Below are 27,831 nucleotides of genomic sequence, written 5' to 3'. Positions count from 1 at the left end.
CAGGACTGATGCCAATGGCCATTGCCTTAAACAAGAACCCCTGAAGCCAACACTGGATGCATAAAATTTACAACTGCTCCTGGTCTTTTTTACCACACGCTGCTCTCATGCATCAAACAGGCCAAAGGAACCTCTCAGAGCAGTTCTATTTTCATGGGACAAAACACTGCTCAGGTGCTCTCCATCTGGAAAAAAACACTAGCTCTTCACTTCTGCCTCAGGAACACACCACCCCTGTGTCCATTGGGAAGGAGGTAATAAACGTCCTTGTATCAGATTTTTTATGTCTGTTTTTCAAGATGAGTTAATTGTCCCTTTTCTCCTCCTTATATAACTGGATTACTAAACTGCAACTGTACAAGGGTGAAGAGGAAATCAAAGAATGAAATTGCCAATGACTAAACACAGTTTGGTAATTTTGAGTTAAAGCTGTGATTGCTGTACTCTTGTTGCAAAAGTTAATGAAGTTAGAAGAAAGTAAAGCAGCATTTTGGCCAACACCACCAGGACCTGGAGTACTCCTCCTTCTGAATACTACATTTCAGCTCCATAATTTGGACAATTTTAGCTTTGTTTACCAATGAAGATTTACTGGTGCTTATTTGTATTTACCAAGGAGGGAACAGAAACCGCAGCACATTTGCAGCCAGGTCTCTGACCTCCTGTTCAGTGGTTTATGAAACCTAAGATGCATTTTCAGGGCAGTACTTGCATTTGTAACATTCTTGGTTCATCTCTGCCATACCCACATACCCTCCCTTTAAAACACATACCCAAAATTTTTATGAGCCTGTGTATAATCCTACAGAAAGTTTGTAATATCTTGGTTAAAACACAAATCTAAATTTCATTTTAAAATTATTGGATGCCTTCTGGGTTTTTTTTAGCATATTCAAGTTCTGAATATTAATATAACTACTGAAAAAAAAATCTAATTACAAAAGAAATTGTGACCTAATTTTCTCTATTTCTTATCAATAAGTTTTCAGATACTATTTGAGCCATTTGAACCCTTTTGGAAATTCTGAGGATATTTTTCTTCACATATTGAAATGTGTAGCTCATAGCTTCTGCCACTGAGTCCTCAAAAATTGGTTTAAACAGATGTAAGTGTACAACTGAAACAGAAGCAAAACAAAGTCTCAATAATCACACAGATTTACCCTCTTTGTTCAAATGTTGGTTTTCATCTACAGAAAATTCCATACTATTTTACTATAGAGAAGTAAAATCATTCTATAGAGTCTTCCAAATATCCAACTTGTATTTCAGACACAGATATCAAGAGGGGAAAAGTCTCCAGCTGTCTAGAACTCCAAATTCTCTCATTTGTACTTCCATTTAACATAAGACAAAATTTAAGACCAGATTTTAACTGTTTCCAAATGTTTTTGTGTGTTTTTCTGCTGAAACCTTTAACTGTTATCTAGCACTAGAATTCTTAGACAACAAATACACCTACAGTCTCTCTTTAATTTTGTGTTCAGACATTTTTCTCTTGAATGCTTGGTATCATACATTAATCATGGTAATTTATGATAAATACGTAATGATTCTGAGAGCAGAAGGATCTAGGGCAAATTTCAAGTACAAATGACTTTAAGCATCGATACACAGAAAACTCTTAATCCTGTGGGGAAATGACTATAGAGAGTGCAGTAGCAAAAATAGACTAGATCAAGTTTGACTTCAAATCTCTGAAGAAACTGTTCATCCTTTGAAACAATCTCACAAAAGCTAAATATGAGCTTTACTGAAGAAAAAATTCTCCACACGCAGTAGAAACCTGAACAGAAGTACATGTGGGAAATGCAGAATAGTGCACTGAAACAAAACAGAAGGTGCTTAAAAGCCTTCTCTCTAATCCTAGTATGTGTTAGGCTACTTTATTTTTTTTCCTGGAAAAGGTATAACACAATGCAAAAAGTAACTGAGTTCAAGCATTAGTTTCTTTGAGTCCTACAAATGAGCACAACTTCCCATGGGACTTGTGCATGGCCTAAAAGCTTATGTGTCTGGTGAAACACTCCGAGTCAACAACTTGGATAACACTCTGAGACTTTGCAAGCCCAGACAAGCTGATATTTCAATTTGACCCACTGATGTAAGCTTTTCCCCTCAGAAAGAAAATGGTTTATTATGAGGTGGGCTATGGGAAAGGGTAAACATCAATTCTGAAGAAGAGTTTGGCAATGGAAATGAATCACTAAGAGTTGTTATCCTTGTTCTGGGGTGCTTTGTTTTTCCATTTAAGATAATTGGAGCACTAAAGTTAACAGAGTCCCATTAAATATCTTACTATTTAGGCATTTTACCTTTTAAAGTCATTTTGTTCATCCTGGAGAAGAGAAAGCTCTGAGGAGACCTTACAGCACCTTCCAGTACCTAAAGGAGCTACAAGAGAGCTGAAGAGGGACTTGTTACAAGTCAATGTAGCAACAGAACAAGGGGGAATGGCCTTAAACTGAAGGATGGTGGGTTTAGATTAGGTGTTAGGAAGAAATTTGTTACTGTGAGGAAGGTAAGACACTGAAACAGGTTGTCCAGAGACATTGTGCATGCCCCATCCCCAGCAATGTTCAAGGTCAGGTTGGATGGGGCTCAGAGTAACCTGGTCTAGTCAAAGTGTTCCTTACAATGCCAGGGGTGTTGGAACAAGATGATCTTTGAGGTTCCTTCCCACACAAACCATTCTATGAGTCTATGATAAGTTATGGAGCAATTTTCAATGAAGAAAAAAAAAAACCACCTTCAGTGGTGTATCAATAATTTATTGTTTTGCATAAGAAGGTAAGATCAGATTTCAGGTAAGACATCAACCAAGGACCTGAAGGTGAATTCAAGTATAGAGTTTGGTACAATATTAAAAAATACTACCCTTTGTTTGACTACAGCAAACAGCTAGAACACAATAAAAACATCTGGACTTGACTGTCAAAACATACATTTCTCTAAAAACCCAGACAGCACAACTTGAATATGTGGAATATTGGAAACATGTTTAGTTGTCTTCGTTCCCAAATTCTTAGGAGTCAAAGGAACAATCCACCCCCCTGTTCCCCTTTGTATCCCAGAACAGTTCAGCACAGCTCAGGATCCATCATGATAAGCAGGCTCCTGTCCTGTTGAAACTGCTTGACTAAGATATTTTTGCTGCCTTGACCTACTGTCATCTCTGCCTGCCTCATGGAGGGCTTTGATTTTTAGCTTTTGAAGCTAAATAATACAATAATGTTGATTTTTAAAGAGCAATTTAGTAATGTAATTAAAAACGTTTCTGACTCGTCGAAGACTGTGCACGTTTTACTCTGTTAAACGCTTGGCTCTATGTTTTTGAGATTCCCTTTCTTCTGCAGGTGTTACCATTCAGGAATTGGCTCCTGGCTCAGAGAGGGGCAGGCAGCCATGGCTGTGGGAGCCTCCTGCCAGGATGTGCTGGGATCAGAGGGTCGGTGGCTCTGGGAGCTCCACGCTGCCCAGGACAGCAGAGCTGTGCTCAAGATCCTCCCAGACCACACCGACCCAGGAATGGGAAATAAATTAATTTCAAAAAGACAGGAAAAACAGCCTGAGGACAGCCAGAACTGTCCCTACCAGGGAGTTTGCAGATTATTCTAGCATCTACTTTACAAAGAGAAAAGCAGGTCCCTTATGCAAGCATTGACTGTACCCCAATGTTCCAAGACAGCCCAAGTTAGGAGCAGTGCTAATAGTGTTTTAGTGAGGACTAAAGCCCCTCCTGTTGGAAATGGCCACATCCTGAGAGATGCCAGGGGTCCTCTCCATTTCTAGATATGGTGAAGTCACTTGGCATCTCACAGAAAAAGGCAAACTAACCCGCTGAATTCCATATCCCCTGAAAAATAGTTTGATTTTCAGTGATTTAAAAAAAATAGAAAATGTTTTCTCAACTCAGATAATCTCTATGCAATTAATTTACTCAACAAATTCCTATTTATGTTACAAAAAAAGTTTAAGTCCACCAGGAAAATGGTGAAATTTGACAGAAGTTACAGTGGAGCTGTTCAAGCAGAGCATGTGTCCATACTGGGACTCAGTACATCTGTAACTCTTGCATAAACTTTTCCAGACTCCCAGGGATTCGGCTGTTGTTTCTTGCATTTCATTTGTTTTATAAGACTCTAAGCCAAATGCAATGGCCCACACATTAAATACACATTTAGAATAAAACTGCAAAACCTCATGGCTTTATCAGCATATGAACTGAAATAAAATATTTACATGGAATGTTGAGCTCCATTTACAGAGACTGTTTCAAATTACAGACTAGTAATCTCTTTAATAAATGATCACATTGACAAGAAATTTAAAAACTTAACATCCCTTTTCAACCCTTTCATAAATATATAAAGTTTCACTAAATTCTTTTTTTCTTTAAACAAGAGAGCTACATTCTCTTTACAGATTAACATGAAATAATGGTTTCCTGTTTGAATGCCACAGATGGGATGATGTGAAGTCAGCAAGTTCCTATAGACATTCTGTACTTACAAGACATATTCACAACACAACACACAGGTGTTACTTGGTCTTTACATCTGTACTCATTTCCTGCATATCAGTAGTAAGTAAAGAAAAATACCAAATTATCTATATTAAAAATACATTCCTCTAATATACATTTGCTTAACACCGACACATCAAATCTTAAAATGGGGTTTCCAACTGTCTTGTTTCCAGTGACAAGGATGTTTTTTACAGTGAACTCTACAGCATTAATTTATTTTTGAGTGGAGACAAAATACATGTTACACTACTAAAAAGTATCAGTACATACTCAACAATAAAAAGAATTAATCTCTTTCAACTGCTTCTCAGATGTCCAAGGTTTCTTCATTGTTTGAAAATTTCTGATGGGAAAATTGTTCTAAAGTGTGCCAAAAATATTTTAAATCAATTTAAAGGGAGAAAAAATATTCTCTACTTTGTTGCTATTCACATCACTTTGCCACTGATTTTACAGAAGTTTAATCCCAAAGACTTTGAAGTTATATACACACTAACCCACATTTTTTCCTATTTAAATAATTATTCCCATGACTTTTCTTTGTTGTGCCACAGAGCATGCCTGAAAATATTTTTAATCCATGCATACTCACAGCTGAGTGTTTCACTATTAAGCCACTGAATACATCTTTCTTTCCATGATTATGTTAATTGCAAAAGAATATTTAAATCAGTCTGTACATGTAAGACAAGGTTCACATCTAGAAAAGTAAAAACACATTGATACATAATTAAAACTATGGTGTCTTCCTCATAAAAATGTTGGTCTCTTTTGCCTGTTTCAGTTCTCTCAAGCACTGAAAGGGCAATAACTTCCAAGTGCTGATGTGCTCTTGCATGGGAACAGTTATGCTTAAAACCACTGAAGTGCTATCTCCAGCATCAATTTGTATCTTCTGCAAACTCTGTGTTAAAAACACTCATCTTGGAAACACACAGATGATGATAAAGAGGTGTTTGGCAGTTCTGCTACACTAGTATTAGCTCACTTTATGGAGCACAGTAAATCTCTGGTTTAATCTGACTGTTCTGCCCCAAACCGTGGGCAGCAGAATTGAAGACACAGGAAATCAAGACCAGTTCCAAGTGCATGAAGAGTATACCTGCTGCTCAGAAGAGCTGAAATCCCTCGTCCCAAGAAAGTAGCCATCAAGTAAAAGCTTAACCATGCCCAAGGTTTAGATGCTGATACAACAGCAGAGGTTTTGTCTGCCTAAAACGTTGCTATGAGTGTAGCCAGCTGACAGGAACCCAGAAGGTCTCGGTCTCCAACCTGTCAAAAGTTGTTTTAAGCTCACTGTAAGCTGTAGCGAGGTCATCGTTGACTATCACCTTGTCAAAAAGGTGGCCATACTGGCTCTCCATCACATGGGCAGATTTAATCATTTCATGAAAATCTTCTTCCTAGTAAGAGCAGTGCAATAAAGATCAGTGCACAGCCAGTCCATAACAACCTTGCATAAACACTTTCTGTATTAAACATGGTCTAATTGCTTATTTCTTATCTCATCAGGAGATGGAAACTGTACCTCTAATTAAAAAAAAAATAGAGATTACCATTACAAGTGATCTCAGAGAGTATTCTGATGAATTGACTCAGCTCAACAGGCAATTCTTTCATCTCTCCCTTTATAGTGCCATAATTAGTCACTGCATGGTAATTACAGAGACATTTCCTTTTAGCAGCACCAGCGGAAAATGTTTCTAGCTGTTTACTTTGATGATACATTTAAAGTTTCATTATGTTAATCTCAGCTTGCTATTAGCACTTACAGCACAGCCCTTTTAAGAGCTTGGTAGGAGTAATCATTCTATGCCTTGTTCGATCTGGCTTAGTGGGTGTCATGTTTGGGGGGGGAACAAATCATAGTAATTTGTTTAAATGACTTTGGGAGGTGAAACCTGTCCTAACTAAACAATGGTCTGAAGGTTCCTCTTAAGAACAAACTCCTCTTACTTTTTATATACCACAAATCAACATTTTCTTACAGAATGTAATTTCCAAACTATTCCAAATGCAGAGATACTGTCTGTGACTATATCTGTGACTCATTTTGAAACAAAACCTAAAAAATCTTAAGTAACACCTGAATGAGGAAAAATAATACACACTCTAAGTACAGATAAACAATGTAATGATGATCAACTTTGCTGTAGATTTAATTAAAATGTGATTTTATTTTATTACAAAGAAACAAGTATCTTAATATTGGGTAATGTTATTTTTTTTCTGACTATTCACAAAAGCCAGCATTTGTTCCTTGCTTAGATATCTTTTCTTCTTTCTTACAATGTTCCAGTTTTGTATAATATTTAAAAAACCCTCTATTTCTCTTATCAACAAATATGGGCTTTTTATTAAAGAATCATTTACTTTTTCAATTGGTTCTTTATATTTGCATTTCCCTCTAAACTTAGACCTCTTAATACAGTTGATGAAACAAAAGTTCTTATATTTGAATAGAAACATGTAAGCCCAGGTACAAATTTTTTAAAGGAAATCCACAGCATTCTCTCTTATAAAGATATGCTTGCACTGTGGGGGTTCTTTATTGACATAAAGTCAGAGGAGCATGGAAACTGTGAATACTCATGAACATATCAAACAATGAAAACACCGCAGTAAATGTGCAATGTGAGAGAGGTTGAGAAACAGCAAGATGCTCATGTAAGCCCTGACAAGTGCTGTCAATAAGAACCAGAGATCACCTTTATTTTCAAGGTAAACTGCTACAAGAAAACTCCTGACAGGTTCTCCTGGTTTACCATGTCTAATTACACTTACAGTAAAGGGTTTTGCAGTTCCCTTATCATCTTTACTTGAAATAATCTTGGCATTTTTTCTGGTTTCTCTCAAACGGTCAAGTGATGGAGGTTTTATAAATATAACAAATGGTTTAAACTCGTATGTCCGCAAGTGTTTCACTGTCTGGGAAGAGGAAAGATTTTAATTAATTAGTTTATTTTGCACAATGGAATTTACTGTAATAAAAGAAACTCCCCATTGACCATATTAAACTCATAAACATTTCTAGGCAGTTATTTTTCATTTACTGCTATCCTGCTTTGCTGACCAGCATTGATTCATCTAGGGAGAATTTTCAGAAAGGTAAGAAAACTCTTTCTCCAAGGGTGATCATTGCTCTTGATTTCCACATGGCTGCTGGTAAGACCCATGAAGTCTGGCAAAGTTTGAGTCATGCACACCGGTGCCACTGGCAGTGAGAGGATGGAGGGGAACAGCAGGTATTCAGGCGAGGAAGAAAAGTTCAACCCATTTTAGCAAGAACAACCCTTTCTGTGCCCATGAACATCAGCAGAAAGAGGTGTCTGTGACACTTGCTCACAAAAGGTCAATGATTTTTCTCTTCAGTATTGTGTGCCACCACACAACTCCCTGCTGTTCACTTTTTCCAAGTGAGCCATGTGTGGTTTTAGAGGCAGGTCTATGATTCAGCTGAGGCACAGGGTGGATGGTCAGAAGCTTTCTATTCTCTCCACATTGTCACAGTCCACAGGGAAACCCCATAGTGGGATCCCAGAATGGATCACAAGCTTGGGTCCCCAAGAGAATTTAGTGCTTTGCAGGAGCCCAGGGCTGTGTGGGACAGGCAATGGACTGGTCAGCTCCCCTCCTCCCCTGGCATGGGCTATGGCTTCCCTGGCTACTCTTCTGCCAGGGCAGCCCCTGCCCTGCTCCAGGGGCACAGCCCCGCAATGAAACTGCCCCGGGAGCTGCGCACAAGCTGCCAGGGCTCAGAAACCATACACTGGCCACCCTGGGAGAAAAGATGCTTCGGCTGGGTTTAAACAAACTAGTCCAGCTCCTAGAAGCACTGTGGTTATTAGGAGCAAAAAAATCCCCAGTGGAGCTGTTCAGCGGGGTTGAAAGACAAGGTCAAGGCAAGAAAAAATGGTTTAGAGAGGAATATTCTTAGCAATTATCCAGCCAACATCACATTTAGTGCATTCCTTGACTCATGTCCATCCTGTATGGAAACCCTTGGCGTGAATAGTCTAGTGAAACATGTGAGATAGAGTTGCTGGACTTGGTGATAACTCAAAACTATTCTGAAATTAAAGTTTCAGAGACAATCTCTTGTCCAAACTAACAGAAAGATAAATGGAAATATAGGAGCATTCTGTAATTAAATCTTTAGTGTTATGCTGCAGGCTCCCAATTCCTTCATTATCCCTTTTCAGAGAACCTTGTTTCGATAAAGGTAGCAAGAAAAGCCACTCAACAATCATTCAATGAGGGATAAAGCATACCTTTTGAGAAATACTTTTTACCAGAATTCCAAAATGTAATATGGGGAAGTACAAGAGATCAGAAGACATGCTTACTTACATGAGGTTGCACATCCAACAAACAAACTTTGTTTTTAGCTAGAACTGATCGAACAGAGTCTAAACTTGTTCCATAGTAGTTGTTCTTATACTCGCCATACTCGATAAACCTGTGGCAGAAGGTAAAAACAACTGGGATCATTTCCATTTTCTCCAGAAAAAAAGCTTACCAGTATGGTTTATAATATTTAATTCAGAAGCAAAAATATTTTACTTTACATGAGAGTTCTACCGTGTTTTATAAAGGAAATGCTGTCAAGTACTTCAGCATGTCAATTTTAAGAAATCTTCTACTTTACTGCTTTCAAATCAGTAACACCTGCTTGTATTACAGTTAAAGAGAAAAAAGCACTGTAGTCCAACAGCCCACTAATGTTTTCCATCACCTCTTTTTCTGAACTAATGCAATGCAATAAAACAGTGGATAAGCTAAACAATAGAAACTACTGAAATTTCATTGCACACTACAGAATATCCAAATTCTCTGTCTCAGAAGAGGAGGAGTGATGACGGTGCTGGTGGAACCAAGGCGGCTGGTTATTTGCTATAAAAGTACAAGCACTATTTGCCAGAAAAGCAAAGCACAGTTTGAAGTTTCAATAAAACCCACAGCTTTGTGTCTAATACACTTTTGCCCTCTGAAACTGGGGCAGAATTTCAAGCTACAGAATTTTACAGGCTGCTGGAGAGCACGATGCTACCATTGTCTCTTCATTTTAGTTTACTTTCTGGAGGGTGTACAGGCAGGGGCTTCACTGTAGATCTCTAAATTCAAAAGCAGAGGAAGTGCCTGGCCTGAAAGAGAGCAGAACTATGCAAACATTGACTCAGGCACGTCTGCAGCACTTCCACAGCCCCCTTCTCTAGAGCTGCAGTGCTTTAGTGCTATGACACAAGATGCTCTATTAAAAGAAAGCTCCCCCATCCCAAGCACCTATAATTTCAGTGTCTCCTTGAGGAACTGAGGTACTGAAACTACTTGTAAGCTTAGAAACTCTTGTGTTTGCACATACTCCATATTTTTCCCCAACTACTTATATAACAACATGTAATTTAACACATCTTCAAATCACTGCAACTTATATTCACTTTGACTTATTATCTAAAATAACAACCAGTCCCATTTTATAATAAACCATTGTTTTAACTGCAGTTCTAGTTAAAAATCTCTTCAACATACTTGTTATTCTGTACATCTGTCTCAAACAAGTGCTTGGAAATGAAAATGTATTCGACACCATCACTTTCTTGGCTTCTCCTTGGACGGGTAGTGTCTGCAGTTTCATCATAAAAAAAAAAAAAAGGGAAAATATGCACAAAACAATATAATGCAAACCAGTTCAGGAAAAGCTGAAAAGCACAGACTCTTTGTGCAATACTAAGTATAGCACTTCCCTCACTTCTGAAGCACATAAGGCTGCTCTGGATCTGGTAGGCAGCACACAAGCACATGACAGAATTGAGTTTTAAATGCATGCAGGAAAATCAGGAAAAAAAACTATTGGACAAGTGTCAGATTATCATTTTTTATTAACTAGTGGAAAAATGCAATAAAATGAGGATAGCTGAATAATAAAAGGAACAGCAGTCTATAACAATTACCCCAGCCTTGCCTCTTGTTAAACTTATTAGCATATGAGACCATAAAGGGAAACAAAGCACACCATCCTGATTTATAAAATGTTATGTTCATTAACAACTCTTGTAGCTATGGCATGTGAAGCATGGTAATAAAAAAATAGGGTGTGAACTTTATGTTTTAGTGCTTTTCTTTATCCCGTGATCAAAATAGAATTCCATTTTCTTTCAGTATCCTTGTATTATTTGCACTTCTTACTCTCCCCCAAGCAGGTATAAGGGTTTTGCTTATAATATTTGAGGGGTTCTCATTTATGATTAATGAACCCATTAAAAAATCCTGTTTTGAACAAGTTGAATACTACAGCATCATGCATTCTTCACCACATATGGACATACAAAACCTGCTTGCAGCAACAGAGACTTAAATGCCATTTGATCTATCACTCCTCTTCTTAGGCTGACACAATGAGGAACATTTCCAAGACAGGAACCCCGCTCTCCCTCCAAGTCCTGACTTACTGAATTTCAGGGAGAGGGATTCCTTTACATGTTTGTTTTAACTTATAACCATAAATTTGGAAGAGAAAGGAGAGAAGGCAGCTTGATGAATACTGTCAACTTTTAGAGAAATATTTTTGGGCAAATGATTGCATATACTGCAATGTATTAAATATTTTGGGAACATCTAGATTTTTTTGTTATTGTTGCTTTCAATACCCAGTTGAAGCAAATATATGCAAAAGAAATTACTTGCCAAACTAAATGCATTAATTTTTCTACTTAGCAAATTCATTCATACATACACACTTCACAGAATATCTGCAGTTGCAAAAAACCTGAGAGAGAATCTCCCAAATTCAGAATGTTGGAGCCATATTTGTGAAGGATCCCTATAGAAGGTACAAGTAGAAAGCAAACCAAGAAATCAAAGTCTAAAACTGTTGAGTTCTTCATATTAAAGAAAACGCAGTAAAGAATTGTAGAAGTTGATAAAGCACAATGTTACTCAATTTTATAAAAATCACACTACTTGGTCAGAGACAGAAAAGAGGAAAAAACATCCCCAGATGATCTCTTCTAAAGCTAATAAAAGGGATTTAATTAATTTATTCATTAGATTAAATTGTTTATAATCCATCTTCATTTTTCAGCCTAAGAGATAAAAGCCAGTTTGCTGAATGCAAGCATTGGTAACAGAGTACATTTGAGTGCTTTACAGCCAAATCCGGGGTGTTCTTCAGCTGAGTTTCATTTACTAAACCTCACTGACATCAATCATGCTGAACTTGTACTGAAAGTGTACTGCAATGCCTCTGAGCCAAAAAGCTCTATCAGTTAAATCAATGCTATTTAATGCAGAACTGCAGCAGCACTTTTAAAAATAAGAAAAGCAATTTGGATGCCAAGCATGCATTTAGAGACCCAAACTTGAAAGTACCTTAAAGGTAATACAATAATAAAGGCTAATAATGCAAGTATATCATTAGAGAATAGGAGTACATTTTTACTTACGTGGCACTGTTACCCCGTAGTGCTGGGTGTCACTGATTAGCAATTTCCGTTTAAGTTCATTCAGTCCAACCCCTACAGGACCTGAAAGAAAAAAATTGTCCTTTTTCCCAAGCCAGTTGTCTCTTGTCTCTTCAGGTGCAAGTATGCTCCAAGGTAAGACTACATAGCCTATAGCTGTGACATTACTGCCTTTTAGTCAGTGATTTGGAAACGCCCATGGTTGCAGCCTCTCCTAGTATATACAGAGCTGACAAATTTCAGGGGATGCAGTTGGCAGTTACTCTGTTCTGACTTTATTACTGAGGAAATACCATGGAAATAAGTTGCCAGCAAAGCTGACTTTCTTTTCTGCAGCAACTACCCTCAGCGTGCACCCACCTCCATCTCAGCCCTACTACAAACCCCAGCATGCCAACTCCAGCTTTCCAGAACAAAAACTGGTTCTGGCTGTTTATTTTGCCAGAATATCCCCAACTTGCAGACTAGAGGACCCCAGCTGGCATGTGCAAAGTGCCTCCAAAGTCTCTGCACTCTGTGTGTCAGCATGGCCTCACTCCCTCCTGCTGCTGCATCCCTTGCCGGCACCAGATGCCCCTGGGGACAATTGCTTCCACCTTGCCATGCCCTGGGAGCACTGCTCCTTCCAGCCCCTGCTGCAGGCAGGAACACTGCCCAGCTCCTGGCTGCCTGTAGCTGTCACCATCCACCTTTCGACTGCGTCAGGGTGGCACTGCATGGAGAGAGGAAGGAAGGGCAGTACTTGCCAGGTCACAACCTATTTGGGATGTTTGGGTTTCTTTCTTTGTTATTGATTTTCTTTTAAACTGTGCTTGTCTCCTGCCTGCTGTCTGATCTGGTCCAAAGCAAATGTTTCCTTCTTCATGCGACTGCCAAAGAGAGACCACTCTTGGAAGGAGGATGGCAGGAAGAAACAAAGACTGCATGGAATTTTTTTGACCCGTTTCCTCCACCTCCACTTGAGTAGTGCTGCACTAGAAGCAACAGAGCAAGATGTTCCTCTTGGCTTTCGAGTTGTCCTTAATTCTTAGCTGTTTGCCAGTGGTGCCTTAGGTCTCTGTGAGGGCACTTTGTCCTCTGAGGTCTCAAAGGCTCCACAGGCACTCGCTGCCTGTCCCCAGGAGCCCTTCATGCAGGGCTCCAGCTGCCTGCCCACTTTGGTGACAGGGCCATGTGCTTGCTGTGTGTGAAGGGAGCTCAGCTCTGCATGTTCTTACATTTCTGACAGTGGAGAGCCTTCATTTCTACAGAGCCACGTCAACAGCAGAAGGCAAAGGAGAATGAGTCATTGGAACCTTATCCTAAATAATGCAAGGATAATACCTGCGGTTTTAAGGAAAATTCTTGCACATTTAGTAAAAGGGACACATGCTTCTTAACAAACACATTTTAAACATTGTAAACATGTTCAAACCCTAATAAACATTTCAATGAAACAGTGTTGTAGCCACTACTTACTAGTGAGAATCCAAAAACAGACTGATGCTTCAGTACCTTCAGGTGTCTATCTGTAAAAATGACCATACACCCTGTCTGGAGTTGAAACACATAATGATGAAAAGCAAGGGCTTGCTGCTTTGCTGCTACCCCCAGACTATGGTTCTACTGTAGGATCTTTAGAGTTTCTACATTTAAAGTTTCTACGTGTTCACATCAGTTAATCACACAACTACATTTCAAATTCCATCTCTGACCTTCCTGTAAATTAATCTATCAGTATGTATAAATGTTTATTTAATATGGTGTACAGCAGCCTCTACTGGTGCATGTCTGCAGAGGACAGTGTTATGTTGATAATGGCATCACTTTTGTTATAATTTAATTTTTTTTCCTTTTTATAAGAATTTAGTTCTTTAGGACAAATATGAAATTTTACAGGAAAAGTAATTAAAACTCTTAATATAGCCTAGCAAAGTAAACCAAACCAAATGGATTTCAGTTTTTAAAAATCATTCTATTACTTTTAAGCAAAAAATCTTTCCCATCAAATCCACACAAATATTATTTCCTTAGTCTACATGCTGTCAAATCAACAGTATGCTTTTAGCTCTATTTATATATATAACGAGTCCAGGCTTCACTTCCTGTGACACATGCTTTAGAAACTTAGCTTAACTCTGTTTCCAGATCACAACTTCACTACTACTGTCTCCCCTTCCAGATTAACATTTTAAAATCATCTTTAAATTGAACTACTGAAAGGTGTAGAGTCTCATTTTTCAGTGCTGTCTTCACAGAGTTCTCATAACTGTAGCATATGGACACTGAAGTCTGATTCCAGCTCAGCAAAGCCATCCATTATGTGGATTTTTATACTATCTCTCCCAAGTTAATATACAGTTCCCTTCTAAATATTCTTTTTGTTTTCATGCAGCAGAGAAAGATGCCAGTTTCTAGCAGTTATGAATCTGAACACAGTTTGAACTCAAAAAGAGAATAAAGTGTCAGGATTTAAAAGCATAACCCTGATTCTTATAGTCAAATATGACATCCAGGCTCCATGTCTGTTGTGTAGTTTTGGTTTACTGTAAATCACCCCAGCAGCAATATTTACAGTTATGCTGACAGATTTAGAGATACTTTGATTACTTTTTTAAAGGAACATTTATGCTGCTTGCTGTTGCATGCTAAGTCATGTTAATGGTCAAATGCTGCAAGTGGACTGCAGTGCCTACCTCACTTTATTGAGAGACATCTGCAGAATTAAACTACCAATCATTAAAACTTGCACTAAATTTTGTATCACTCAGACATGTCTGAAGAAAACTGAAAAAACTAAGTTTAGGTATTGGGAGGGTTAAGCCAACCAGCCATTCTTCACCTACAGACACATAATGAGCTCCTAGTAGACTTTTGGAAAGAAAAGGGAAGTGGTCTTTTAGAAAAGATTTTCTGAGTTAGATGACAATATTCCTGCTGGGATCACAAGAACCCAGTAGGAGACCTGCCTTGAGAGAGGTTCTGTGGCTCAGTTCCTAGTACACTACAGTGCAATGACTGCACATGCATGTCTGACTGCAGCTCAGTGTGGTAGGAAAGGAGAACCTCATTATTTTGTGTTTCTGTACATTTTAACAAGCAGTGGGAGTGTACTTTGAGATCTGCTGTTCACTGAAGTAGGATGAGTGAGTTCATACTGGTGTTCTCAAGGGCAAGGCTAGGCACTGTGTTACATCCTATGTATTTGTTCCTGAACCTTGCTGACCTTCCCACGCCTTCAATCAGGAAGTTTAAATGGAGATAGCAATTACAGGTCTCTTTCTTCATTGTCCAGTTAGTTGACTGGAATAGCATGGCCATGGTAGGCCATTTTCCTGCACTACTGCTGTAGATCAATTAAAACTCTGCAAGCCACTACTGAACATGCTAAAGCTAAGTCAGGAGAGGTGGAGAGTTAAAAGGCCCTTTCATTTCATCCTCCTTTGCTCTGAAATAGACCTGGCCTCATTATAACTCCTTCATGATAAAACCAGAGGTGATGGATTAAAAAAAAAAAAAATCTAAGCAATACAACAAATAGAGAGCTTTTTCAGTCCCAGATTCCTTTTCTTTGCAGTAGTGACCAGAAGCACATCTTTGTGGGAAGTACTGGCAGCGCCATTCAGAGACAGAGGCTTTTCTGATCGTGTCAGACACCAATAACAACTTCTCCTTTATGGCTACATGCCTCTGGTCCTTGCTTCCACCACTGCCCACTTTGGACAGAGGCATCACCATGGGGGACCACAGCACCTGAAAGGCTCTGCACACGTCCAGTGATCACACTGCATGCACAAAACAGTGTGTGCTCTTAGGGGCAAATGCTCATGGTTTGTTACTGACAACTTTGCTTTATCCTGCCCCTTCAGAAAGCTCTGACTTAGCTGAAACTATGCCAGATAAAGTTATTGCATGTAGCACATTCATTCTAACTCTAAAGAAATAAAATTTATGCTACTCTGGCCCTTAAAATTAACCAGAGCAGAAGACTTTGTGAGCAGGGCTTTTCCCTCATTAATATAAATGAAAATTCTAGTGTCTAAATAATACAAGTCATATTAAAATATTCTTCCTTTGTCTGATAGGGCTGTGAGGTATGTAATGCTTAGGATGCAAGCAATATTTGTGGTGGAATACTTGAAGGATTTCTTAGCAGCTTGGGAATAGTAAGTTACTATAAGCAGACTGATGACATAATATTGGATAATTTTGTTTTTACCAGACTCATCACAATCCTAACAATTAAAAGCATACAAAAATATTTGTATCATTACTGCTTCAGATGATGTTATATCAGCCCCTAGGATTTGCAGAGCTTTATTCATGAACTTAGATTTGCAAGTAAGGTAAAATCTTGACAAACTGCTACAGTGAGCTGAATCTGAGAGTAGTGTGTAACAAGCAACAGAGCACTGAAATTACTGTGTGTGCAATTCATGTTCTTTAAATTAGACTAGACCAATTCAAAATGAAGTGAAATTTGTTTTAAAGTTGTCAAACTCCCTCCCCCTAAAAAAAGGCAAAACCAAACCTAAATGTCCCCTTTTAAACAGTAAATCATATATTTAGACCTAGCTCAACACAACAGACGTCTAGTGCCTCCACCAATTACAGCTATAAATTAATTATATCTCCCTTTCTTTCCTAGTACTACTATACAAATTATAGTCGATGTATTATATGGAATGCTGCTACTGGCACACAAAAAGCTTTTAGAATGTGTTTGCTTCTACTATACCTGTATTGCTTAGCTCTGCTAGTTTTTTCCACATTTTGCCCAAGACATTTTTACGGTATTGGCCAGACTTAAGCTGCTCTTAATATCCAGAGAAAAAAACATTAGAATTACTGAAGTCCGCAATAAATTTCTGAATTGCTTTTGTTACTGAAAAAGCACTCTTTCTTCATTTGATTTATTACAACAAAAATCAAATGGAATCTCTAGGCATTCCTTAGATCAGACATATGCAATTTGTTATAAAAAGTCTACTTATCACACTTTTGCACTACACTCTGTTGATGTAACTGTAAAATCAACTCAACCATGTTATTACTTGTTGTATATTACCCAAAATCTCACAGTGATCACACTAGTAGGTGGCTGATTTTTAGTGCTGGAGAGTGACAAAACTGTTTATTAAAAACTCAATTTAATGTTCCCTTGGATATGAGCTATATAAAAACACAGCTACTCTACAGTTCCTAACAGTCCCTGATAGAGGGTCATATTTCTCTGCTCCACTGCTTTCAGAATGGAGGAAATTTTACTAATGAAGAACCAGCCTATGTGTTACTGCCAAGGAAACAATAATCGATGAGACATTACTCACTTATAGTGATGGCTACTCATTCTACTCATTACTCCTTGGTACTCCAATTGTTACCTTTGAAAAGCTTGAGATAATGCACTTTCTTTTTTTTTGGGACACTGAAGCAAGGCATTTTGGTTATACAATAAATGCTGTGAGGAAGCCATGGCAGTGACAGATTACAGAAGAACAGAAAGCTGACTAAGAATAATATGTTAGTCCTCTGCAACTATGCTTGCATTCATCCTTGGCCTACAAAGGTCCACATTGCATCCACCTTCCTTACTAGTTGTCAATTTACTTCTTCTTATGCAGTAGGCAGTTTTGTTTCTTTCCACTTTCACTGTCTGTCTTCATTGACCTCAGGTATTTATCCTGTTCTTTTGGGGTTTTTTCCCACAAAGATATATTGATAGATCACTAAGAGTAGAATATCAACATAATTCTTTTGAGTTTTAGTATGGCTTGACTGCCACATTCAGATTTGTAACCATGGTAGCTGTATTTTAATGTCATCTCCCCTTGGTTTAGGAAAGCTCTGAACACAATCTCCTAAAGCATCCTTATATGCAAGTTGAGATATCCTGTTGCCCTGGTTTGAAAGGTGGGCTATAGACAGGTGGAAAAATGGAGCATGTTCAAGGGGAAGGGGTTATTGGTCTGTGCTCTAAGACTCAGTATAAGGGGAGTTCTCTGGGACACACTCTGTTTCACATCCATACCAATGACACAGACGGGGCCCTTACAAAGCTTGCTCATGGCAAGATGGGTGATACAAGTGACTTGCTCAAGGGCAGGACTTCCATCCAGAGAGCTCCAGGCACAGGCTGGCAGAACTTAGTGAAATTTGATGAGGACAAAGTTCTGCATTACAGGCTGGGGACTGACTGGCTGGATGCCAAGGGCCTTGGGGTTCAGGTGGGCAGAGCTAAGCACGAGTCCACGAGTCCCCAGCGCTCGCTGGCAGCAATGAAGGGTGACAGGAGACTGGGCTGGACCACAAAGAGCCTGGCCCATGGACAGAAGGGAATGATTCTTCCCCTTCACTCAGCACTTGTCAGTCCCTTGTGAGGAATACTCTGTCCACAACAAGCCCTGCACTAAAATACTGTTGGATAAACTGGATCAAAGACATCAGAGGGCCTTGAAGATGGTCAGGAGCTGAACCACATGTCCTGTAAGAGAGACTGAGGGAACTGGGCTTGCCTGGCCTGGGGAAGAGATGTACTGGGGGGACCCACAAGCACCCTTCTGACACTCACTGAAAAGATGGAAACCACCTCTTTACTGAGGTGTGAGATAAGACAGGGAAGACATGATGGGAATACAGGTTCCTAAAGCTGCTGCCATCAACCTGCTCAGAACCTGGTGTTGATCTCACTCAGTGGGAGGCTGGACCAGGTGAACTCCTGAGATCCCTTCCAATCTAAATGACTTTCTGGTAAGCATTGTCCTAATCAGCAGGTCTCTGTTTTACCAGGTCAAAAATAAAGAAAACAACTTACCAACCAAAACAACAAGCCTGTATTTCTCATTAGGTTGTCGTCTATATTTTGCAACTTCTTCATAGGTTGGGATATCTGCTGTATCATACTGGTCACTCTTCTTGCACTCATACATGGACTTGTTTGTTTTTTTATCTTTTCTGCTAAGACGAAAGCTTCTTCTAAAACCAGCTGCAGTAAGAACAGGGTTTTTTCAAAGTAAGAAAATAAGTCTTCTTAAAACATTTGACAACAGTCTCTTCCAACATTCAAGGATTGGAGCATGGAATAAAAAGTGTATTATATGTTTAATAAGCCAGGTCATTAGAATGACATTTCCCATGTTTTTAAACTATATCAGGTACCTATTTAAACTGCAAAATTAAGATTACCAATAAAACAGAACCTTTGCAACAACAAACTGCAAAATATAATTGCTATTAAAATTTGTTAATAAATTGTTAATATATTTAATTATTTAGGCAATTTGAGTATCTTATAAATTGATATAAATACACAAGGCAGTTCATGCAAGCTGGAGTCTCATACTACATCTAATGCATGTCTATTAAATCACCATGGCACACAGACATCAAATACAACATAGGATAGAAACACATCTGCTCGTTGAAAGGGCTAATGAGGATAACTCCTGGAACAATTCTCTTGTGCTTAGCTCCATGCTGATAGTATATTTAAAAAGTGCACTAAACCTTTCCTGAGTATGTTTAATAGTCAATCCAAGCACTCATAGTTAAATTACAATTAGAAACATCTTAGACTATACAGTACCCATATTATGAAATTAAAAGTTAATATTGCTATTAATCTATATTTATAATTGCATCAACTGTGTGATATCTGTCATGCCTTCTAGAGAAGACTTGAAATTTCACATAGCTTTTAAGTACTCTCAAAGGAGAGAATCATTGGCATTTTCAAACAGAACAGAACAAAAACCCGTTTTACACTACATGTTAAAAACTAATTTCGTCCTCTGTTAATGACTACCTTAGAGTTTTTCAAATAAATCCTTTATATTGCATTACATTAAATTTTACTGGTATCTCTACAACACCGCTTTTGTTCTATAAGAAAGTACAGGAAAGACTGTGAAGACTGCAATGCTGATTTCACTGTCTGGTGGTAGTAGAGTAAAACACAAGCTATACTTTAAATACTTGAAAAGTTGTTGGTGTTTTTCCCTAGAACACTTCATGGGACAGTAAGTGGTGACCCCAGATTTTCAGCAAAATGTTTTCATATTCTTATAATAGCACTTATGTTTAGGTATTTAAAAAGTCGTCATATTATAATTTCTTCTTCAAAGGTAATACTGTGCAAGTTCAAGATTCAGTTCTGCAAATATTTAGCACCAGATCTGAAGAGAAATGCTACAAGGCTTAGTTATAGGCTTAGCATTTTGCACACACACAGTTTCATTGAGCATAAATTGTCATAGAACCTGGACCACAGAGGATGTTAACCAAGTTAGTTAATTGATGTGAACCCCTATACCTATGGGAATCGACAACACAAGCATACACACAAAAGGTGAAGAAAAATTTCTTTGAGAATACCATGATGTCAACACATTTATATTCAAAACATGAATAAGTAAACTGAAAATCTATGACAAAGGAGAAGAACTAGCACCCACAAAAAGGGCAGATGATATTTTAAAGTAAAATATAGTCCAGACTAAGTAGGAGGTGGGCTGACATAGAAGAAGATGAAATTATGAGATATGAAAACATAATGAAATAGACTGGGTTACGTTATTTTATTATTGAAATAATGCCGACATTGAAGTGACTGCAGTCAGAAACAGAAATGCTCTATTGGAGAGCTGACATCCCTGCAAGGGGGCCTGGGAGATCTTGCCTGCCCTATGGTGAAGTCCATCATGACACAAGGATGTTCTCCTGATCACAACTATGCCTAAGTGTACAGACAGCTATATAAAGAAAGGTTAAAAGTAGCTTTAGCAATACAGACTACAGACACATGAAGCAAGTTACAAGTTTCCTGAGGCCTCATCTAAAATGCTCCTGATTAAAAAAACCCAAACACCAACAAAAATGTTGCCCAAACCCTGAAAATTATTCTGTTTGTTGCATTTTTTTTTCCTTTATAATCATTTTATGGAAAAACAAAAAAGAGAGAAAAAATAAAGAATAATTCTTCACCATTGACTACTAAATGGTTTACAAAATTAGGAGCTTTGTTACAAGACCAAGAATCCATGTATCTGGAAAAGGTAAAAAACTAAGAGTAATGATCAAATGAAGCTATGTCAGTGGTCGCCATTCCAGTTTGGTGTTGACCTTACAATTAACAACAGCTCCATGTCCCTGATCATCTGTCTCCAAGTGCCACTAGAGTATCTTCTCAACCTCCACTTATATGGTGAACTGTGCAATCTTTAGGAAAAGTATTTTTTCTGCAAAATCTTCCTATCAATTCAATCCCCACTTTTAGTTTTTGGTAAGAATATTTGTAACTTGCTCCTCTTTTCTCCAACCAATTTATTCAGATCTCATTAGCAAACTATCAGGTGGTAGATTATTCAAGAATTTTAATTTCTTTCACTCCTTGAAAAAAGGAGAAAATCCTTCAGCTCTGTCTTCAGGCTGATTTGTCCCTTGTCACTTTTACAGGCTCCACAGGAAACATAACAAAGACTCAGGTGATATGATTCCACCGCTAACATGTGTTTCCTTGAATAAAATATTTGATATTTCTGCCCCTGAAACTCACTGGCAAAATGAAAATAGTAATATTGTCCTGTGTATTAAGAAAGCTCAACAAGAAGTTCAACCAGAACTTAGACACTACTAATTAAACTTAACACTACTAAACTTAACACTACTAATTAAAAAGAACAAATGTGAAAAAAACATAGAAACCAGAGTAAGGCTGACTTCTCTGCAGTTTGCTGGTGAAGATGCTCTGTAAAACTACTGACTATTAAAAGTTTGTGGTATGCTGTTTGCTTCACCACTTTATGACTATTTTCAATTTGAAAGTTTTTTTAAACTGTTCCTCAAAGTCCATCTGAATAGCCTGTACAGAATCTCAGGAAAGTTTCAAGGAAAGCATTCAAACCCAAGGAAAACATACAGTTCCAAGAGGAAGGATGTTTCAAATATATCCAACACTTCTATGATACTGCTGCTGCACTCCTGAAAGCATTTTCATCGCTCATCATCTGCCAAATATGTCCTCTCATGTATGGCTTAACTTTACTGTGACCTAGAAGCTGTTTTATAGAAATGCTAATAAATATTTCCTATTGAATGTCTGCATTTGTAATTGCATTTTATGTTTTATGTTATGGGAACTATGGCTGCACAAAAATACTAAGCTGAACTGAAACAATATTGTACTTTGAAGGAATAAAAACATTTGTGAAAAGGCAAAAGATATTCTACTAATATTTGCATATTTTACAGTTTTGAAAACATAATTCATATATTTAAATTAACAATAGAGCATCATTAAGAATACAGTGATGATTACTACAGAGAACCAAACCCAATTCTAATATGCAGCAGAAAAGGTTTCTATAAAATGATTCATGTTAAAAGTAAATTTCTATAAAGAACAAAAGGAAAATGCATTGCTTGCCTAGAATATTTGATAATATAAACCTTGATGAATATGAAAGGAGCTGCAGGCTACACTGTCTGTGGAATATGGGTATCAGCAGAGATTAACCTTAGTTGCCAAGTATGCAGACTATAAAATAAAAGGGGAAAATTCTATCACTAAAGTGACATAATCTCCTGAACACTGAGAAGCTTGCACCAGCTCACTGGTTACAGCTACACGTCTAGGAGCTTACTGAACATGCAAACCCATAAACTACTGCTGGAATGTAACAGATTTGGTGAAATAAGAGCAGGCTCTGGAAAGAAAATATTAAGAACAAATGTTCTCAAAGAACTGATGTCTTTAAAACTTATACTTCTCAATATGAAATAAAAAATCATTACTAATAAACTTACTTTAGGCCCAACAAGCAAAGAGAAATCACCTAGATCTCTAAGAATAAAAAAAACACCTTAGCAGAAAAGTTTGATTATTCTTTTAACCATTAGCAGTATACATTTCGTCATCTCAGAACAACATCCTTCCACTTACACAGAGAAATCCACTGGGGCCTCACACAGAATCCAAACTGAAAACACACAATGTGTGAACCTGCCTGCCTTGCAATATTTTAAAAGGACGATGATGCAAATAGCTGTGCTTATTTACATTTAATGACATAATTCTGAAGAAGTAGATTGCAACTATGTTGTGTAAATTTCAGTCCAAATATACTAATAAAACCAGAAAGTTAATTTCTCAAATTCAGACAGACTACGCTAACAGGAAATGACAACATATAAATTCGTGCATGCTTCATAAATTCACAAGTAAGACTTCAGAATGCTATAACACACTTACATGGGCTTTTGTTACTTTTCATTCACTAAAATCAGTGCTTAAGTATGTGTTTAAATTACATCTGTTCTTCACTGAATTTAATTTCATCTTAGAGTAAACAACTTCTATTTAATTGTAAATGCATTCAAGAGCACCCTTTCTATTCATATTACTGACAAAAGTAAGTTTGGTACCATGGTCATTATCTAGGTTTGTATGAACATAATATTTTTACTAGATATTTCTGGATATTATTTTTCCCCCAAAATATTGGTATTCTTTTTACATTAGCTTGTATACTGAGGATTTCTATTGTTACACAGGAACTGCACAAACACAGAGCAGACTTCTTAAAATGTTTGCTTCTGGACTGATTCCCAGCTTGCACATTTAGACAGGGTTAATAAAAATTTAGATTATGTCTGGATTTTAAATACGAAATTGAGAATAGTAAACAGATGATATTCATCTATATTTATTGTATGTTCATAAAGGTTCAAGCAATGTAACCAGAATTTAAGCTTGGCAAAGGCAAACTTCTAACATTTTCCTCAGCAATTCCTCAGGAAATTACAGCAGAAACACACGATACCATACTGTGGCTTAAATATTAGAATTCAGTGAAAAATCATAAAATTTATCTGAGTCACTTTAGAGGAGAGGGTTCAAATTAATAGCAGTATAGCCTTGGACATAAAAGATTTGTCCCAAAATGGTTCAGACATTCTGTCTTCTGAAGACTCTCCTCCTGTGCTCCTCATGACTACCTTGCATGTGTGTGAAGTACATATCCGTTCAGAGAGGGGTGGGTGTTCACAGAGTAATCTGGTTCATGGATTGAAGTGCCAGAGCCCTATATATGGTTTGTGAAACAAGGAGACACTGGAGTACATGAGACAGTCTGAATTATAAATCACTGTGTCCTGTTACTGCATGCAAAAGAATGGTAACATCAACTGTCAAAAGCCTACCTGCTTGTTCTTACGATAGGAAAGTTTTAAATGAATGTGAAGAGTTCCAAGGAATCTCTAATTTCTAAACCAAAAAGTTACTAATTTTATTCACAATCAGTGAAAATACCTGTGTCCTTACCCCAAAACTAGTCCTAACATTAGTTTTTCTGCCTTCTGACTCTCCTCTCTGATATCTCACTCCAAAATCACACACCCAGCATGAGATGGCTGAAGGTACCACTTCTGGACTGCTGACAACATTCCACAACATGGAAGCTCTCAAGTACAGTTCATTGCCTGAACTGTACTTAGTAATTCTGAATAATTTTTGTAAAGTTTTGCCTAAGTAAACTACAATGCATCTTGATATTTTGTTCTTTGCTTCTGGGACAACAGTCTTCTTCTTTAAGAGGCCTCCTTCCTAAAATGGCCATGTCTTTTTGGTAATTATGGACTAAAATGTTTCAGTGAAAAAGGCTACAGTAGCTAGAAAAGGTGGATTTTGTTTTGCTACCTTCATTCTCAAATAAAGCAGCAGCCCACTAAGATCTGATTGCAAAACCATGATAGTCTCACCCTAAGAATTCATGCAGTATGTATACATACAGAAAGGAAATATTGGGGGGGGGTATTGTTCATATTTCAAAGAAATTATTTGATAAGGAAAATGAATTTCATCTGGAATCACATCCAAATTATCATTTTCCAAACATACCAAATATTTCAATACAATTACAATTCAACATGAACTTAGTTGATTACTTAACAAAGGTAAGAAGTGCATTTTCAGCATGATCAGATACTCCCAAGTTCCACAAGCACAGAATGGAATTATACCACACTAAGGTTTTGTAAACAGGTCAGAGTTCTTTCCATCATGTACTTTTGTGTACCTGATGTAGTTTATATACCACATTTAAAACAACTCCAATTTACAGTATTGGTCTAGGATGTTTCAGTGAGCCCACTGGCTTGGAAATACTGAAGTACTTTGACAAGTTTCTCCCCACTCCTCTTGTAGTAGGAGGATGAAAGTGTTGGGAAAAGGGCTGGTTGCCACAAAATCTGCTCCAGCCAGCCTTCAGCTGGCAGGAATTCTGGACAGTTTCAACTAAGATATTTTTACATAGGTTTCAAAATGGCACAAATTAAAAAAGTTGAAACATATCGTGGAACATTCACCTTTTTTAAATGTTACTTTTGTTTGAAATTTGGAATCTTGAAAATGAAGCCAAAGGACTCTTGCCCCACCTTTTCCCCATTCCCCGCAATGATACGTTGAGCTCAGACCAGCTTTAAAGCTAAATTTAAGCTACTGAGTTATTATGACTGATATTTTGTAATGTGGAAAAATAATTGGTGCCTACAAATTTGCTCTGTATTCTTACTGAATCCTCCAAAATGTTTAGATAGACATGTACAAAGAAAAAACGCGTAGACAAAACTTGAATAAAACCTTGAGAGTGTCTTTAAATAATTTTTCATGATACAGTAACCTTTTTGCTTCATTAAACACATAGCTTGCTTCATGTACTTTAAAAATTTTGACTTAAAGATCAAACCAGGATTTTATTAGCCTATGTTTAACCAGGTAAAGGCATACACTATATAAACCCTTTATGTCAAATCCAATGAGCCATGTTTAAAACCTCAATATTCATGCATTTGTCATGCAGAGTAAGGACATTTGTATGCAGATTACCCCCAAAAGCAAAGTGGACACAGTAGCTCCAGGGAAAAGAAGCTGAAAGAAAGGAACAAAATTGTCTTTTGTAACCAATTGCTCACCTAGATAGGATCCACTGTTGTGACCAGCACATTCAGCATCTTCTGGACGAAGGGTAAAAGCATACAGAATAAGAGCCAAGAAATAAAGCAGAAAAGTTAGAAGCCCAGCAAAAAATACAGAAGAAACTATTTTTAAAATGACAACTGTGCAAAGCACAGCATTAAAAATCCTTCAATAAGGCATTTTCTTAAAAACATAAAACAATCTTTATTGTTTTATATTTTAGCTGGAGATATTCTTGGATTTTGCAGCATGCACACTGATCGTTCTACCTTTTCAAGCAAAAGTTGTGATGACAACAAACATTCTAAAAAAATTCTAACACTGTATTATTCACGTTTTATCAGTTAATAGAAAATATGCCACTTAAAAGAAAGCAAAACGATTTGATGTAAATCAAGCTTTTTTGTAAACTATACATTATCAAACTTTAGCTTTATGTTTTGGCTCACTGGATTAGACAGAAAGGTTTTTGATCAAAAACACATCCTCTCATTTAATATAAAATAGCTATAACATATATTTTTACATGCCAGAGGCCCATTGATCAAAAATATGAGTTACAATTTCTAATGCTTTTATAAACAAAAGCCTCTTAAGTAAAAAAAAAAAAACAAACAAAAAAACAACAACAAACCAAACAAAAAAAACCACAAGAGATCAGCTGCTATTACTTTAACATATGCTGCAAACATAACAATAACCTGCTACAGTCAGAGGGAAACTCAAAGGGAAAACAGTAAGGATGACACCACATAGATGAACCTTCTACCATCTCAGAGAAATAGTGTGTCAGTATTAGTAGAAGCTCAGGACCTCTCATGGCCATATAATTAGCTTGGAACCATCTCTCTCCGTCCCAGCCCACCCAAGTGCTGCCAGTATTATTCTATCATACTGCTTTTCTACACATATCTTGCAGAAGTTCAAGAGAGAGAGAAAGCAGTTTAAAAAAACAGTTCAAATTACTGATCATTAAATGAAGCAACTAGGAATATTCTGGTATTTTTATCTACTTTAAAACATAATTCAATGTATTTGGTGGCAATATAAAAGCATCATATGTATAACATCTAGAAACACTGGACTATATTCAATTTAATTCTAAACACATGTTCTCTAAATAAAATTATTGGGCTATTCAGGGAAACTTTTATACATGTACCTTCAATTTCCTCTGAGAAGCACAAAGGAGAAATAGGAAAGGAAATCATTAAATGGAGTGAAAACATAACTTAAGAAAGAAAAGTTAAATCGAAGAAGAAAAATGCACCTACCACACTCAACCGCTTCCTCATCTTAGAACAGCCAAAAAGACAAAGTATTATTGTTTAATACTTCATAAATAGGAAAAAATTCAGGTATGTAAGCTATTCTCAAATTCTCTTGACGGCACCTATTATATTAAGGCATATACCAACATACCAGTAGTGAGTTTAACTACACTCAGAAAAGGATGTAAAAAATTGAAGGCATTGAAATACTATGTGCACTTTAAATTCCCATATGTGATTCTTCTACTATTCTTTTGGTAGAAATGACCTTACCCCACTGTCATGGAAGATCTCTTTGGTATTAAACTCAAAGTTTGTTAGTTCCAATTTATCAGTCTTAACCTAGAATTTCTAAGAATCACTACCAGAAACATGATCTCAGTATTTTTCTGCGCTTACAGTAAGAGCTGGGACTGCCCTTTGAGATTTTGAAAAGATTTGAAAAGGTTTTCTGGTTGTGGCTTTTTTTCCTTTTTTTTTTTTTGGAATGCTTACAATTGCAGCTGAAAACAAGCTGAAAGAATTCACATACTCTTGTAATCTTTTCTCTGACATTATCCTAATATAACAGATATACATAAGACTTTCTCCTTACCTATAGTAAATCAATAAATTTGTGCT

The 27,831-nt window shown here is 37.3% G+C and overlaps 1 protein-coding gene across 1 annotated transcript in view; it reads right to left on the bottom strand.

Moving 5' to 3' along the window:
• Positions 1–2,750: 2,750 nt before the first annotated feature.
• The window catches only part of MPP7 (MAGUK p55 scaffold protein 7), a 148,360-nt gene continuing 123,279 nt past the window's right edge, over positions 2,751–27,831 (bottom strand). Inside the window, exons 13-18 of the mRNA XM_066551956.1 lie at positions 18,782–18,952; positions 11,971–12,051; positions 10,058–10,151; positions 8,879–8,987; positions 7,313–7,456; positions 2,751–5,931 (exon numbers count right to left, since the gene is read on the bottom strand). Coding sequence (XP_066408053.1) covers positions 5,752–5,931; positions 7,313–7,456; positions 8,879–8,987; positions 10,058–10,151; positions 11,971–12,051; positions 18,782–18,952 — 779 coding nt within the window. The 3' untranslated portion in view covers positions 2,751–5,751. The remainder of the gene's footprint in view (positions 5,932–7,312; positions 7,457–8,878; positions 8,988–10,057; positions 10,152–11,970; positions 12,052–18,781; positions 18,953–27,831) is intronic.

Source organism: Molothrus aeneus, chromosome 1, assembly GCF_037042795.1.
Source record: "Molothrus aeneus isolate 106 chromosome 1, BPBGC_Maene_1.0, whole genome shotgun sequence".
NCBI classification, from domain to species: Eukaryota; Metazoa; Chordata; class Aves; order Passeriformes; family Icteridae; genus Molothrus; species Molothrus aeneus.
Note: the sequence above shows the minus strand (reverse complement) of the source record. Positions and strands in the feature narration are given on the sequence as shown.